The sequence below is a fragment of the Schistocerca gregaria genome, chromosome 1, assembly GCF_023897955.1.
Source record: "Schistocerca gregaria isolate iqSchGreg1 chromosome 1, iqSchGreg1.2, whole genome shotgun sequence".
In the NCBI taxonomy this organism is placed as follows: Eukaryota; Metazoa; Arthropoda; class Insecta; order Orthoptera; family Acrididae; genus Schistocerca; species Schistocerca gregaria.
The window spans coordinates 867,981,882-867,999,035 of NC_064920.1; the positions used below are offsets into that span (position 1 = coordinate 867,981,882).

The 17,154-nt window shown below is 42.2% G+C and overlaps 2 protein-coding genes across 8 annotated transcripts in view; one reads left to right on the forward strand and one right to left on the reverse strand.

The window, feature by feature from the left end:
* The window catches only part of LOC126273100 (deoxyribodipyrimidine photo-lyase), a 102,469-nt gene extending 93,469 nt beyond the window's left edge, over nt 1–9,000 (reverse strand). For 4 of the 7 annotated variants that reach the window (XR_007549305.1, XM_049976530.1, XM_049976554.1 and 1 more), the window contains exons 1-2: nt 8,919–8,990; nt 8,383–8,839 (exon numbers count right to left, since the gene is read on the reverse strand). Coding sequence is in view for 6 of the 7 variants with exons in the window: in XM_049976530.1 (XP_049832487.1) it covers nt 8,383–8,589 (207 nt within the window). In the remaining variant the exon portion in view is untranslated. Of the gene's footprint in view, nt 1–8,382; nt 8,840–8,895 lie in introns of all 7 variants that reach the window. The other 3 variants (XM_049976570.1, XM_049976579.1, XM_049976563.1) reach the window with 2 other exon arrangements.
* A 20-nt stretch (nt 9,001–9,020) lies between these two features.
* LOC126273091 (integrator complex subunit 6-like) overlaps nt 9,021–17,154 on the forward strand; it is a 30,394-nt gene continuing 22,260 nt past the window's right edge. The window contains exons 1-4 of the mRNA XM_049976519.1: nt 9,021–9,637; nt 9,713–9,790; nt 13,245–13,484; nt 13,667–13,847. Coding sequence (XP_049832476.1) covers nt 9,521–9,637; nt 9,713–9,790; nt 13,245–13,484; nt 13,667–13,847 — 616 coding nt within the window. The 5' untranslated portion in view covers nt 9,021–9,520. The remainder of the gene's footprint in view (nt 9,638–9,712; nt 9,791–13,244; nt 13,485–13,666; nt 13,848–17,154) is intronic.

The following is a 17,154-nucleotide window of genomic DNA, read 5'->3' on the forward strand; positions in this document are numbered from 1 at the left end:
GAATCTTGGCCCAGACCTGCGATGGGGTGACATGGAGGCCAATGGTGGACACATACCGCTCCCAGCACTCCTGCTTGCGTTGGCGGATAATGCAGCGGGCTCGCGCACGCAGCCGTTTGAATGCGATAAGGTGGTCGATTGAGGGATGTCGCTTGTGACGCTGGAGCGCCCGCCGGCGAGCTTTAATCGCTTCAGCGATCTCAAGCGACCACCAAGGCACAGTCCGCCGCCGAGGGGACCCAGAAGAACGGGGAATGGCAGGTTCGGCGGCAGTAACGATGCAGTGCGGCAGTGGAGAAGAACAAGTCCCAGTCAGCCTGATTCAAAGCCCATCTGCTAGGGCGCCCAGAAGACTGACGCTATGGCAGTGACAGAAAGATCGGAAAGTGGTCACTACCACACAGGTTGTCATGCACTCTCCATTGGACAGACGGCAAGAGGCTAGGGCTACAGATGGAAAGATCAATGGCGGAGTATGTGCCATGCGCCACACTGAAGTGTGTGAAGGCACCATCATTTAAGATCGAGAGATCGAGCTGCGCCAATAAATGCTCAACGATGGTGCCTCGACCTGTTGCCACTGACCCACCCCACAGATGGTTATGGGCGTTGAAGTCGCCCAGTAACAGGAAAGGTGGAGGCAATTGGGCTATCAGAGCAGCCAGGACACGCTGCGCGACATCACCATCCGGTGGAAGGTAAAGACTGCAGACGGTAACAGCCTGTGGCGTCCACACCCGAACAGCGACAGCCTCTAAAGGTGTGTGGAGAGGTACAGACTCGCTGTGAAGAGAGTTCAGGACATAGATGCAGACGCCACTAGACACCCTTTCATAAGCCACCCGGTTCTTATAACCCCGATAGCCACGGAGGGTGGGGGTTCGCATTGCCGGAAACCAAGTTTCCTGCAGAGCAATGCAAAGGAAAGGGTGAAGGCTGATAAGTTGGCGGAGCTCAGCTAGATGGTGAAAGAAACCGCTGCAGTTCCACTGGAGGATGGTGTTGTCCATGGCTGAGAAAGGCTTGACGGGACTGGGAAGGGAGATTACGCCGCTGGGTCACCTGCTGCCTCCAATTTAGCACCTGTGATAGTGCTTTCCATGGCGTCTGATGGACCGGCGAGATCGAGGTCCTCAGCGGACGCCAGAATCACCACCGATATCCTCAGACGCATTGCTGGAAGGTTGCGGTGGGATGGCTGCCACCGAGAGTTCCTTGGGCTGAGAGCTCTTCTTGGGTTTCTCACGCCGTTCCTTGGGTCGCACCGGCTGGGAGGGCTTCACCGATTCAGTCTCCGGGACGGAGGAGGATCGTGAAGCCCTAAGACCAGCTGATTGCGGGCACTTACGCCATTGTCGGTCGTCAGGCTTCTCGCTGGCGGAAACCTGGGGAGAGAGGGACTCAAGAGACCCCTTGCAAGCGTGAGAAGCTGAAGAAGTTGGACACTTCTCCGGCTTAGAAGTGGGGACGGACGTCCCCGATGGGTGGGATGGTGTTGCTCCTGAGGTAGGTGGCGCGGGAGCAACCCGGTGGGTAGAGCGCCCCCACTGGCGAGGGGGCAGGAGGAGTTGTACTACTCGTCGATCCGGTCACAATTGGAGAAACAGACGGGCTAGCACAGGTGTTGTAGCAGCAGCGTAGGAAGATGTCATTCTCACAGGATGGAGTCGGTCGTATTTCCTCTTGGCCTCAGTATAGGTTAGTCGGTCCAGGGTCTTGTATTCCATGATTTTACGCTCTTTCTGGAAAATTCGGCAGTCTGGCGAGCAAGTTGAATGGTGCTCCCCGCAGTTGACACAGATGGGAGGCGGGGCACATGGAGTACTGGGATGTGATGGGCGTCCGCAATCTCGACATGTGAGGCTGGAAGTGCAGCGAGAAGACATATGGCCGAACTTCCAGCACTTAAAGCACCGCATCGGGGGAGGGATATAGGGCTTAACGTCACATCGGTAGATCATCACCTTGAATTTTTCCGGTAATGTATCCCCTTCGAAGGCCAAGATGAAGGCACCGGTAGCAATCTGATTTTCCTTCGGACCCCGATGAACGCGCCGGACGAAATGTACACCTCGGCGCTCTAAATTGGCGCGCAGCTCTTCATCAGACTGCAAAAGAAGATCCCTATGGTAAATAACTCCCTGGACCATATTTAAACTCTTATGGGGTGTGATCGTAACGGCAACATCCCCCAACTTGTCACAAGCGAGTAACCGTCGTGACTGGGCAGAGGATGCCGTTTGTATCAGGACTGACCCAGAGCGCATTTTTGACAAGCCCTCCACCTTCCCAAACTTGTCCTCTAAATGCTCAACGAAGAACTGAGGCTTTGTGGAGAGAAAAGACTCCCCATCAACCCTTGTACAAACTAAGAAGCGGGGCGAATAACTGCTACTGCCATCCTGAGACTTACGTTCCTCCCACGGTGTGGCCAGGGTGGGGAACGTTTTCGGATCGTATTTCTGAGCGTTAAACTGAGCCCGAGAACACTTAGAGACTGCTGGCGGCTGGCCACCAGCGAGTGACGATGAACCACACTTCATTGCGGGTATCCGCCCTGATGCCACCTACTCCGACCAAGGGCCCTCCCCACGGGCGCCACCCAGCCACGGCAAGAGCCACCTGGCAGGATGGCCATTGCCGGGAGTCCCGATACCCCAGGAGGATAGGCATCTACTCCTTGGCATACGTGGGGAGTTAACGGCGCAGGCATCAGTAGATTGATCCCTGTGCTGTCAGGGGGCTACAACCAACAGGGTACATGGCGGCCCCACCACAACAGACTGGCTACCGTGCTGGATGTTAGGTAACATGTGGTCCATGGTCGCCGTCGGTGCAGAAAGAGGCACTGCACAGTGCAAGGTGTTATCTGCACGCAGAAAAAGAGTCATGCCCAAGAGATGGAGAGTGGACAGGACTGCAGTTCAACGGTGTATAAGATGGCGAAAGGTCTGATCGCAAGATGGACACAATGCACCAAGTAAGGCGCCCTTCCCCAATTGGCTCGCTCTTCGGAAAATTTTGAGAGATGGAGGTCAAACCCAACAGGGGACCATCATATAAGGCCGAAAAGTTTGAGACTCCTTTTAGTCGCCTCTTACGACAGGCAGGAATACTGCGGGCCTATTCTAACCCCCGAACCCGCAGGGGGCACCTGGTTCTAGAACTCTAGGTTGGCCACGAGAGAGATTGTTTTCATGACTTACTGTTTTTGCTACACATCCTCTATCAATTTTTGTGCGTTTGATGCTGGATTGAGTAAGAGGATGGTTTTAGAGTGGTTTTCTTTTTGTAGGAAAGGGTGTTCGGAATATATGAAGTATTGGGATAAGTTGGGTAGGCCGGGGGTGGTGGTCGAGATAGGCGAATCTCAGTTTGGGAAGAGAACATATGGGAAGGAGAAGTCTCCGGTTACTTTATGAGTGGGGGGGCTGTTATTTCGGGGATAGGGGGGGGGGGGTTACGAGGATTGTGTCTCAGGGTTTTGGAGGGGCGTACTAAGAGGGAATATATATATAGAGGAGGGGAGTACCATAGAGTCAGACGCTTTTACGTCATATAGGGGGTTGGGGAGTGGGTTATGATTATTTAGTAGTAAACCATAGTTTTAGAGTTAAAAATTATGAAACTGAGGCATGTACCAAAACAATAGAGGTGTTTTGGGTGGCAGTTAAATCAGTCATGGGGGGAGGGGGGGGGGGGGAGACCTGCAACTTCATTTACTAAGTACTGCTGGCAGAAGAGCATCCCTGGGGAATATTGTATTTTTGACATTTTACTTGAAGGCAGTTAGTAAAATGGGCCAGTGTGGTTAAGAGGGTCTTGTATGCAGCAGTGGGCGAGGGGTGGGGTGGGGTGGGGGTAATGGTTGTGGATTTTGGTGGGTTGGGTTGAGGGTTTGATTTATGATTATATTGCAGAGAATCTCTTTTGTTGCAGTTGTTTTTGAGCTGTAATGTGTGACTGAGTTTAATTTATTTTGTGGTTTTTATTTTTTGATGGATTTTTTTTTTTTGTGGGGGAGGGGGGGGGGTTGGTGTTGGTAGGTTGGGGTGGTTTGGGAGGTGTGTGTGTGTGTGTGAGAGAGAGAGAGAGAGAGAGAGAGAGAGAGAGATATTGGGGTGGCTAACTAGTGTGTAGTGCAGGAGTTTGTTTGAGGTAAGTAGTTTTTTTTGGGTCTATTGTTCCCGAGTTGTGATGTTTTGTGTGGGTTTTGATGTGTTGTGGGTTTGGTTTTATTTATTGCAGTTGTAGGTGTTTGTTTTTTGATATCATTAGCTGTGGTTAACCTCTATATGTTAAGGGAAGTGTCGGATTCCAATTTTTGTCGTCATAGATATGTGTGTTTTGGTATTGTCAGCTGTGGTTGACCTATATAGGTTAAGGGAAGTGGGATTCCAATTTTTGTTATTTTAGGTGTTGGTTTTGTGGTATCGATAGTTGCGGTCTGATTGTAATTTTTGTAGTTGTAGGTTTATATGTTGTGGTACTGATCAAATGCGGATGAGCTATATAGGTGAAGGGAAGTGACCAATTCCTGTGAATTTTGTTGGTGTAGCGGAGTGTGGGAATTTTGCATTGTTTTTCACAGTTCTTTTGTTATCGCCTTGTGTGTTTTGGGATCATTGTGTGCATTTTTATATGTTTATATTTAACTTCTTCGCACCCTAAACCCCCCAATGTCCTGCGCCTGTCCCATTAGTTTGATTATATTTTTTGAGAGATGTAATTGTTATATTTATATGTATTTTCATGTTTGTTGTCACGTTTGAGTAGTGACGTCATAGGCGCCATATTCGAGATGTGCAGAACGGTCATTTCCCCCATACTGATGACATCATGGGTGAAATCGGGTGCTTCTGTAATCCCAATTTGTATATGATAAAAAAGCACACCCTCTGTCCTCAATAATAAATCAGTCATTTGAGCAAGACAACCTCTCTGGTGTGCTAAGTATGCAGAGGTAAAACCACTACAAAAAAGAGAGATCAAGAGAGGATATGAGGAATTACCGCCCCTTCTCTATCCTCCCAGTGCTATCAGTGCTATCCAAAGAATTTGAAAAAAAATAGCTGCAGTCCAGATAACAAATTTTATTATGAAACATGGTACTGTTCTTAAAAGCCAATATGGGTTCCAAAATGGGAAAAGCACGGGTACTATTAAGAATTCACTGAAAAAAATCTGCACATCACTAGACTAAAGCAACAAAGCAGCAGGTATCTTCTGCAACCTTACGAAGGCATTCGATTCTGTGAATTACTTCATGCTGCTTCATAAACTAGACAGGTAAGTTATCAGACAAAATGCTCTGCAGTGGCTCAGGTCTTATCTGACAAACAGGAAACAAAGGGTAATCGTAACATCTAATACCATAAATTATTCATCTCAGTGCGATACAATATCAGAAGGAGTACCTAAAGGCTGAATTTTGGGGCCAATATTGTTTCTCTTTTACATAAATCATTTACCTCTTAATACCAATGCCCAGCCAGTCATGTTTGCTGATGATACTTCAGTACTCCTTGAAAAACAAAATTTGGGAGAAACTCCAGATGGTGTTATAAACACAGTAAACAACCTAGATACATGGCCTTAAACTTAACTTTTAAAAGACCCTGTTTACACAATTTAGAGCCAAACAATCAAAAATCAGTGACATCAGCACTGTACATAAAAATCAAGTTGTGGACAAAGCTTAGTCCATTAAATTCTTGGGGCTAAACATCGATGAAAATTTAACCTGGCAAGCAAATATAGGCCTAGATTATTTAACTACAAAATTAAACAGGCATGCCCTTGCAATTTATATGACATAACCTGCAGAAAAGTGGTGTACCACAGTAACTTTGAACCCATAATAAGAAATCATTTAATTTTTGGGAAAATTTGAGCTACATGTCACAAATCCTGCTGGTTCAAAAAAGAATAGTTAGAAAAATGTGTGCTGCCCCTCCAAGAATGTCCTGCACCCATTATTCAAGAACCTAAAAAATTACCTATCCCTGCATTGTACATATTTGAAATTACCATCTTTTTATATAGTAACCATGAGCTAAAGGAAGAAAACCATATATATAATAGAAAGAAACTTCCACATGGGAAAAATATATTAAAAACAAAGAAGCGCCGGTAGACAGGCACAAAAAATAAAACACACAAACACACACACGGAATGTCTAGCTTTCGCAACCGACGGTTGCTTCTTCAGGAAAGAGGGAAGGAGAGGGAAAGACGAAAGGATGTGGGTTTTAAGGGAGAGAGTAAGGAGTCATTCCAATCCCGGGAGCGGAAATACTTACCTTAGGGGGAAAAAAGGACAGGTGTCTTTCCGCCGTCCACCTAACCTTCGTAACCTCTTGGTTCATCCCTATGAAATCCCCAAACCACCTTCCCTACCCTCTGGCTCCTACCCTTGTAACCGCCCCCGGTGTAAAACCTGTCCTATGCACCCTCACACCACCACCTACTCCAGTCCTGTGACCTGGAAGGTGTACACGATCAAAGGCAGAGCCACGTGTGAAAGCACCCACGTGATTTACCAACTGACCTGCCTACACTGCGATGCTTTCTATGTGGGAATGACCAGCACCAAACTGTCCATTCGCATGAATGGACACAGGCAGACAGTGTTTGTTGGTAATGAGGATCACCCTGTGGCTAAACATGCCTTGGTGCACGGCCAGCACATCTTGGCAGTGTTATACCGTCCGGGATACTTCCCACCAACACCAACCTATCCGAACTCCGGAGATGGGAACTTGCCCTTCAGTATATCCTCTCTTCTCAATATCCGCCAGGCCTCAACCTCCGCTAATTTCAAGTTGCCGCCGCTCATACCTCACCTGTCTTTCAACAACTTCTTTGCCTCTGTACTTCCGCCTCGACTGACATCTCTGCCCTAACTCTTTGCCTTTACAAATGTCTGCTTGTGCCTGTGTATGTGCGGTGGATATGTGTGTGTGTGTGCGCAAGTGTACACCTGTCCTTTTTTCCCCCTAATGTAAGTCTTTCCGCTCCTGGGATTGGAATGACTCCTTACCCTCTCCCTTAAAACTCACATCCTTTAGTCTTTCCATCTCCTTCCCTCTTTCCTGGAGAAGCAACCGTCGGTTGCGAAAGCTAGAAATTCCATGTGTGTGTTTTATTTATTGTGCCTGTCTACCAGCGCTTTCCCGCTTGGTAAGTCTTGGGATCTTTGTTTTTTATATATAATTTAAAATAAGCTCACAGGTAGAGATGTACTGAGGATTGAGGTAGGTTGACTGAAGAGAAAACTAAATGATCTCCTGGTGGAAACGTGCTACTATTCAACTGAGGAATTTATGAATGATGAAATTATCATTTGAATAGTGTGACTGTTTAATATTATAGCATTGTATACAATATTGTACATAATGTACTGTTACATCATAAGAAAATCAATTTAATAATATTACTATGTCCAATATCAACCTGTACTAGTAAAAAGTAGTGTTAGGGAATTAAGTATATTATAAGGCTAAAAATTGATCTCTCTCCTATACAGCATGATCGAATGATCTTTAAATGTATGTTAAGAAACGAATAAAATACAAATAGGCCACAAAAGTAACACCAAGTGTTGTAGTCTTCTTGCTAAACTTAAATATTTATTTGTAGAATAGGAAAGCAGTTCTGAAAATATTAGCATGGAAAGCATTTCAGTCAAAGAGAATTTAGGTGTAACGAGGCACTCTTCGGAGGTATTTTCCTGGGATGTAGCCTTGTACATAACTGGCACGTGGATGAGAAACAGTTTAGACAAAATAAGGCAAGATTCTGACATGCACAACAACACTGAAGATTACTTGATAACTTATGAGGAAGTACTGTATCGAATTGGGAAGAAAAGAAATTCATGGTAAATCTTGAGTACAAGAAGGTATTGCTAATAGGACACATCCTGAGGCACCAAGAAATTGTCACTTTGGTAATGGTGCAAAGTACAAGGTTGTAGAAAGGGAGTGGAGGAAAGTGTCCATATAAGACGACAAATGCTCAACAACTAAGCATTATGAAAATACTTGTAGGCTACTGTAAACATGCAAAATTGAGAGATTTAGACAGGATAAATAAACATGCATCAATCACCATTTGTAAACACACTGTGTAGGCCAAACTCTTCCTTTATGTACTATAACGTCATACAAGTGCAACAATATTAAGCTGAGTATGGACATAAATGAATACTTTCTATGAAACTCATCATACAGGTACTGTGACATTGAAAATCATACCATTCAGAATCATATTGGAGACATAAATGTGCGCTTATGCTTGACATCTAAAATCTTCATTAGCGAATTCCACAGCTACCAAGTCGTGCCTCTTGACTATAAAACATTTATGTTAGGTACTTACTTTCACTCTGTCGTTGCGAATCTTTTCTATAAATTCTGTCCGTTCATCCGACGTTGACTTTTTCAATTCTGACTTGTTTACTGATTCATGTGTTGTTTTCAGTTTCTTTGACGGACTGCCAGACGACATTTTCACCACGATTTCTGAAACGGCTGAATTTGTACGAATTACTAACAATGAGCGGACAGAAAGGTTGTAATTGTACATGCCCCTTCCACATAATTTCAACAATAACAATGACGTATGGCCAAGAGCAATATTGCTTGCACTTAGGATCTCTCATGCAAGATTATTCCCGGTGCCCATCACCTTAAGATTATATAAACAATTCCACGTGCTATTTGTTTGTTCTGTTTCTGTCATGCGCAGCGCTAAATTTTATAGAGAAAAAGTAATCTGAATATCAGAGCCACACTTCCCAAGCATATGATTTGTTTCTGTGTTAAGGTGTTCCTGTCTGCAAAACAAAACCGAAGTATGTTTTCTTTATATAATTAAATATTAATAACAAACCTTACAAACACAAACCCACTTACGCAATTTCACGCTTCGTGCTTCTGTTTATGACGTCATTAGAAAAAATGGAATTATGGGATGTCAGTACGCTATCATTGTTTTATCGTTTCGTTCGCCTGATGGAATTGAGTGTTATGCTAGAGGACTGGTTCTTGTCAACACACCTCCAAGGCAAGGTTTACGACAGAAAAAACGGATCTGTATTTACTGAAAAAGGGAACGAAGTTATTTCTTAAAGAGGAAAATATGTGTTCCAGATTTTTATTGTCGGTTTTGTGAGGTTATGAGGTCCCAAGTGATCGGTAATTATGTACTCGGAGTATTGGACTGTATGTTCGTAGATTCAAAGTCTGAACAATATCTTATTCTTATTAATCATTTCATGCTGTAAACCACTGTTCGAAACGTTAATCTACAAACCAGTATCAACCAACCAATCATGGCGAGGAAGGTCACGTGGTACAGGTCGTCGTGGCGTTTTAGCTTTCAGCTGCTCCGAGAGGCAGCTGCAGGTCGGCTGCTGTGATGGGAGGACAGAAGTGTCGCGAAATCTCTTAGTTTTTTTTATCTGTTTAAATATTGATTTAGATGTCTCTTGGAGCACCTTAGAACGTTCCGTAAAATGACCATAATAGTTTTTTTGATAGATACCTCAGCTTCTATGAATCAAAGAGCTTATTTAGGTGGACGCCCAACCTTACTCGATGTTGCTAAAGGCGCTGTAGAGACATTCGTTAAGGTACGTTTTCCCTTGTAAACAAATTATTCCTCACGTAGCGGTAACTCGAATTTCAGTAAATTTTATTGTCTCCAGGTACGTCAAAGATCTCCAGAAAGTAGAGGTGACAGATACATGCTATTAACGTTTGAAGAACCGCCTTCCAATATAAAGGTAAGAAAAAGAAAATAATATTACTTAGCAAAATCAGATATCGCTACTTTTTGCATGCTGTTGCTCTATGTGAAAGTGGTTTGCCTTTGATGAGTGGGTACATGTTGTGTAAATTTTTCAGACTCAACTTGACATCCGTATTCTCACTTGTCGTATCATTGCATCTTTGAATGTTGATATTCTCTGTAATTGAATGAGATGAGATGGGCATTTGTTCTCACTGGGATGCGGAGGGGAGTTGTTTTCAGCTGTAAACAAATTGAAATTTTGCTCGAAACGCAGTTGTTAAGTTTATTATACAGTCTGTTTTCGCTGTCAAATAATAGACGGGGAAAACATCAAAAATCGTCATTTGTATTGCAACAGCGCTCCTTGCATAAAAAAATATTGTTTTTTTTTTTTCATCGGTGTTTGTATTTGAACGATTGTATTCATTAGAAGAAAGCTCTGCGGTTTATTTGCTAGGGAATAATTAGATCTTAGGTTATTTTTCCAATAAATCTATAACATTGGTAACCCATAATGACTGGCGTATGCATTTATCAACATAAAACGTGTGCACATGTAAATTTGAAGTGTTAAAGTGTTGTGATAAAATGATAAAACAACTGTCTGTTTTTCCTGTATATTTCACGCACACCCCATTAAAAAAAAAACATGAAATTAGATATCCGGGATCAGCAGTACGACATATACAGAGGCGTAACTTGTTAAATGTAAACATTGTTACTATGTCATGGGCTACTGCCTAGCCATCGTTAAGGTTTAAAGTTTATGGACCTTCAACATAGGTGTTGGAACTAATGTCAAGGCAGTTTTATTTACATGTAGACTTGTACCCTTTGAAGAACATAAGTGGGGTACTTCTTTGTTTACTGTATGTTTGTTTCTTTTGTACCATTCACAAACGTAGTAACTGAACAATGATTGCTCATTGTAAGCTTTATTTTCCTTGTGCTGGCAACATGATCTCTATATATGGTGCTAAAGAATGTGCTTAGTTTTTTACGTGAAATAAAAATCTTGATTTTGAAGAGATTCTAATAAGGTGTATTCCTTCATTCATTAATCTGTCCGTTGACAATTTTCATAGTATAGGTGTAGTCAGGACATGGGCCCTAAACAATTTGTTAAATTTTTACATACAATCTAATATCAAACGGACAAGTCTGATTTAGTCCAAATGTAATTCATCACCATTGTATAAACACGTATAGTATCTTTTCATTGAGTGTCTACTAGATTTATCAACATGTCATTTTGTCATGAGGCTTGTTAGCTTGAAATAACCATTCACACTACCGTTTGTGTATGGTTGATATCCCTTGTTAGAATGAGCTGATGTGTGTCCAAGAGATTTGAGCAGTATTCTTGCAAGACCATGGAATTTTTTGCATGCAGTTTCTTTTATAAACAAAACAGTGGTTTCCTGGAATGCTAACAATGAATTATAACCTGCTCTTAGCACTACTGTTAGTTTATGTGGGTGTTCCAATAGTGCGTATGTCTGTTCACTAAACATACACTCCCGAACATTAGTATGAAATAACTGCCTTTAGTTGTGACTTGCTGATGCTGTAGTCAAAGGATAACTGTAGCATGAAAAAAAGAAAAAAAGCTGGAGACCAAAATTTAGAACGACATGCTGCGTATTGCTGGTCAAATCTAAGATAGCTGAATTGTGAATCAGTGTTTTATATGTTGTGGGTTTTAAAAAAAATCGTAGGGCTAAAGAGATGGATGGGTGAAGATAGGTGATCAGTTTTGATTGTCAAAAGTAATAACACATTCACTCTTATTAATCATACACGCATAGGCACATCTTTAGCAGGAAATTTTAAATTGTGTCTCAAAACTGGCTAGATATCAATATTACGAAAAGGTGAGATTGTTGCTCACCATATAGCAGAGATGCTGAATCGCTGATAGGCACAACAAAAGACTGTCAAACAATTAAACTTTCAGCCAAAAGGCTTTAAACAGAATTTTACACACATACCACATTCTCTGGCTGCTGAGGCCAGACTGCGAGCAGTGGTGCATGATGAGAGAAGCTATCTGAATCTGGATGGTGGGGGTGAGGAGGAGACTGGGGCAGGTATGTGGAGGGATAGCAGGGTAGGGGTGGAGGGCGGTAAAGTTAGATATCATATAGGAATGTATTTTCTTTAGGTGCCTGTGGTACTGAATCGAAAGTTTTTGAACACACAGAATCAGTAAATTACCGTGGATTATTTTATCCATGAAACTGGTATTGTGTGTGTGTGTGTGTGTGTGTGTGTGTGTGTGTGTGTGTGTGTGTGTGTGTGAAGAATGCAATTCTGCGTTATCTGTGTTATTGAAATACATGCAGGTTTCGATGGTGAAGCTTACTTTGTTGCACTCTGTAGTTCCAATAATTGAACTCCAAATATGTTATTTCTCACACCCTGTGACGAAACACATGGCTCTTCCTTGGATCTTCTCTATCTCATCCATCTTACCTGCTAATCCAACCCTGTAAGGTTCTCAGGCTAAGAAACAATACTGAAGAACTAGTCTTAAGTTTTATATAAGGCACTGCTTTCATGGGTTAATTTCCTAAATATATTGTGAATCCCAGCCTTACAGTTCTTCTATGGTCATTCCTCTTTAGGACTGTCGAAATGGTTTCTGCTAAGTACTTTACACTTGGTACTGTTTCTAATGGCTTGTTACTGCTAGTGTAATCAGACAGTAGAGGATTTATTCACCAATATATGAGCAAGACATTACATTTATTCACGTTCAGAGTTAGCTACCAATCCTCCCACCAATAGTAGGGCCTCTGTAAATCTTCCTTAGTTGATTGTCGGAGAGTTATTTTTCTCCATCCATGCCCCCTCATGCCCTTCTTATATGGTTTTTGTGCCGTCCGATTGAAAGTGGTATGGGAGGGAATATGGTACATTGACATAATTATAGGATATTTTGATGTAAGTAATAATTTTCAACAACACTGGGTTTGTAGATAAGTCTTTAATGTTCGGTATTGTGTCCTGTTTCTCAATTGCTCACGTGCAAGTAAGAACAATCATAAAATTAAATGCTATTATACTGTTGCACTAAAACGTAATCCAGTCCAAGCTGCTGGAGATGATGGGCCTGTGTGCATGAGGTGTTATGTTTAAGTGTGTTTTTGTTGTTTCTATCAGCAACTCAACCTGTCACCTTTACAGTGAGTAGCAATCTATCTTAGCTTTTTATTGCTCGTCTAACCAGGAGTTCCCATTGTTTGATAAATACCTCAAAATATACAGAAACATAGGCTATGTCACTGTGCTTTGAGGTTAGGATAGTTGGTCAGATGTATTCACTTCACCACAATTGCATTTATCACTAGAAAATAAATATTTATAATACTGCTTTTGCCAATTAACTGTATGATGTATATGTGTTAAAGTAAAATGAATTTTGTTTTCTACTTCTTACTTAGGCTGGATGGAAGGAAAATTTAGCAACATTTATGAATGAACTTAAGAATTTAAACTGTGTGGGAATGACCACAATGGGTGCTGCCTTAAAACATGCATTTGATGTATTGAATATTAATCGAATGCAGACTGGCATTGATACATATGGACAAGGGCGTTGTCCTTTCTTTTTAGAGCCATCAGTGATCGTAGTCATCACTGATGGAGGAAAACTTTCAAACAACAGTGGTGTCCAAGAGGATGTAAGTATACACCCCACCCATCTACCTGTCCTCACACAAATAAAAAATCTGTACAGTTTTCATTTTGTGTCTACTTTAATGAAAGCGAATGTTACATGTACAGAACCTGCTTATCGAGTTTCCTTGTGCTGAAGGTTATTTTAGTTCATTTCATACATTTGAAACTTCCATGTCTGTTACAGTTCAATTTGCCTATGCATTCCCCAATACCTGGCTCTGAATTGACAAGGGAACCATTCCGTTGGGACCAACGGCTATTTTCACTTGTTCTTAGACTGGCAGGAACCCCTGCTATTGACAGGGATATTGGACTCGTGCCCAGTGACTGCTCTCCAATAGATGCCATGTGTGAAGTAACTGGAGGTATGTGACTTCTAAATATTCTGCTACCATTTATTTTGCATATACTGTGGCACATATAAGAAATGATGTTTGTTGCTGTTGGTAGCGAGTATGCAACTTTGAAACTATCATTACCAGAGTAGCTTACTATTAGGTGTACAACTTTGCTTCTGCTGCTTTTTTTTCCCCGCAGCATTTGAGGCTTTAATGAAACAAATTGGTTACACATCTATCATTCAAAGTATTTTCAATCGCTGGCCACTACTTTCTCCAGTCCTTCGGGCAGTGTATGAATCCCATGTCGAAAAAATTGTTCATCTTTTTGAAGCACTCCATTAACTGATCCAATTTGTGACTTCTTCATAAGATCGCAAGTGTTGGTCAGCTAGGCCATGCGCCATTGATATAGGTAATAGTCAGAGGGAGCAATATCCAGCGAATACGACGGGTGAGGTAGGACTTCTCAGTTACACGTTTCCAAGTACGTTTTGATCTCTTTTGCCACATGGTGTCGAGCGTTGTTGTGCTGCGAAAATCACTTTATCGTGCCTCTCACAGTATTCCGGCCATTTGTCTTTCAATGCTCTGCTCCAACACATTGTGTTTGATAAAGAGCGCCTATGATTATTTCACTTGGTTTTAACACCTCATAATACACGAGCTGGTTCCACCAAATGCAGAGCAAGATCTTGGAGCTGTGAATATTGGGTTTGGCCGTCAACATGGGAGCATGGCCGGGATATCCCCATGATTTTTTGCGTTGGGAGTTATAGTAATGAACCCATTTTTTTCATCCCTGGTCACAATGTGATGCAGAAATCGTTTCCGTTTTTGCCTCTGAAGCAACTGTTCACAAACACACAAACGCCGTTGAACGTCTCTTCATTTCAGCTCATACGGGACCCAAGTTCGTTCCTTCTGAATCATGTCCATAGCCTTAAACATTTTGAAATGGCTTGCTGTGTCACTCCCACTAATCGTTCCAACTCTTCTTGAGCTTGATGCGAGTCTCCACTCTGCGATGTTTCCAATTCTGCATCTTTGAAAACATTCTCTCTTCCACCACTATGTCGGTCTACAATATTAAAATCACCATTCTTGAAGCGTTGAAACCACTCAAGACACGTTCTTTCACTAATAGCGTCCTTACCATACGTACTTGAGAGCGTGTGATGAGACTCTGCCACTGTTTTCTTTATATTGAAACAAAATGGTAACTACTCCCACAACAGACAAGAATTGGGCTCGTAAACTGACATTTTCAATCAAGAACAACTTTATGATGCAGGTACAAATCAACTAATGTTTTAATGAGGTTATGTTGACTGAGGTCCAAGCTAATTACCTGACGTCTGCAATCTCTTTCGACCACTGCTTACCGTTGTCGCCAACTATCGCCAAACGGCAGAAGCAAAGTTGTACACCTTGTATTGAGAAGCTACATGTTAATAATGTCTTTAACCTCATGCCAAATCTTGTATATGAATTTTTTCTGGAGTAGTAAAAAAATTAATAGAACCAACATTAAATGTAGTAACTATACATGTATTCAGATCACTGTGTATGTTAGACAGTCATCTGTTTTATTAATATAAATCATAATACAGTAGACTAACGTATGAAGCACTGACTTCTGCTACTGACGCAAAAATAAATATCACTTTAATAAGAGATCAAATAAGTACCATACAGTTTTTAGAAGCTTGTTTTACATAAATAGTATCAAAGCAATCCTGTACCTATACACTGAGGTGTCAAAAGTTACAGGATTCCTCCAAATATCATGTTGGAACTCCTTTTACCCAGTGTAGTGCAGCAGCTCATCGGGGGATGGACACGGTAAGTCTTTGCTATTCCCCTGTTGAATAATGAGCCCTGCTGCCTCTATAGCCCTTCATAACTGCAAGAGTTGCAGGTGCAGGATTTTTTGTACTAACTGACCTCCGATTATGTTTCATAAGTGTTCGATGGGATTCATATCGGATGACGGTTTGCCAAATCATTCGTTCGAATTGTCCAGAATGTTCTTCAAACCGATCATGAAAAAGTGTCGCCTGTGACATGCTACATTGTCATCCATAAAAATTCCATCATTGTTTGGGACATAGAAGTCCATGGATGACTCTAAATAGTTTCCATATAGGTGACCATAACCATTTCCCATTAGTGATTGGTTCAGTTGGAGCAGAGCACCAAGTCCACACCATTATGGAGCCACCGCCAGCTTTCAGTGCCTTGTCAACAAATAGTCCATGGTTTCATGGGGTCTACACCACACTTAAACCCTACCATCAGCTCTTACCAACTAAAATCAGGACTCATCTGACGAGGCCACAATTTTCCAGTCATCTAGGGTCCTACGGATGTGGTCACAAATCCAGGAGAGGCACTGCAGGCAATATCATTCTGTTAGGAAAGGCACTCATGTCGGTCATCTGCTGCCATAGCTCATAAATGCCAAATTTTGTTTTGTTGTCCTAACAGCTACGTTTGTCATACGCCCCACAGCTGTTTCACACAGTGCTGCTTGTCTGTAAGCACTAACAACTCTAGGTAAACACCAGTGTTCCGTCATTAAGTGAAGGCCACTGGTCACTGCATTGTCCATGGTGAGAGGTAATGCCTGAAATTTGGTATTCTCAGCACACTTAGACACTGTGAATCTCAGAATATTTAATTCTTTAACGATTTCTGAAATGGGATCTCACGTGGCTAGGTCCAACGAACTACGATTCTGCATTAAAAGTCTATTAATTCTTGTTGTGCAGCCAGAATGTCGTTGGAGACCTTTTCATGTAGTACAAATGATAGCTCCGCCAAATCAGTGCCCTTTAATACCTTTTGTGTGCAATACTAATGCCTTCTGTAAATGTGCATATTGCCATCCCATGACCTTTGTCACCTCAGTGTATACCATGACCAGCCATTCAGTATCCATTTCGGTATATACTCATTCCTTCTGATGGTTCCATTCATGAAGATCTTCACCTACGCACATCCAAGCTGTTACTGCATGCTTTCTAATGCCATCCATCCACTTTCCATTAGGACACGGTATCTCTCCCTTAATTTATCTCTGGGAATCCAGCTAAGAACCCTTTGATTCATCTGCCAATAATTCATCTGGCTACATGTGTGACCAATCTCCATTTCATTCTCTTTATGGTCATGATTACCTCTTCCTTCGTCTATTCATTTTTCTCTCTTTCCTAGCTATCACCAATTTTAATATATTGGTATGCTTGCGACAGCATGAATACTTAAAATGTTCAAAGATGCTGCAAATAAAAATGGGGTTTTCCCGCGTTCATACCTCGGGTTTTGTTGG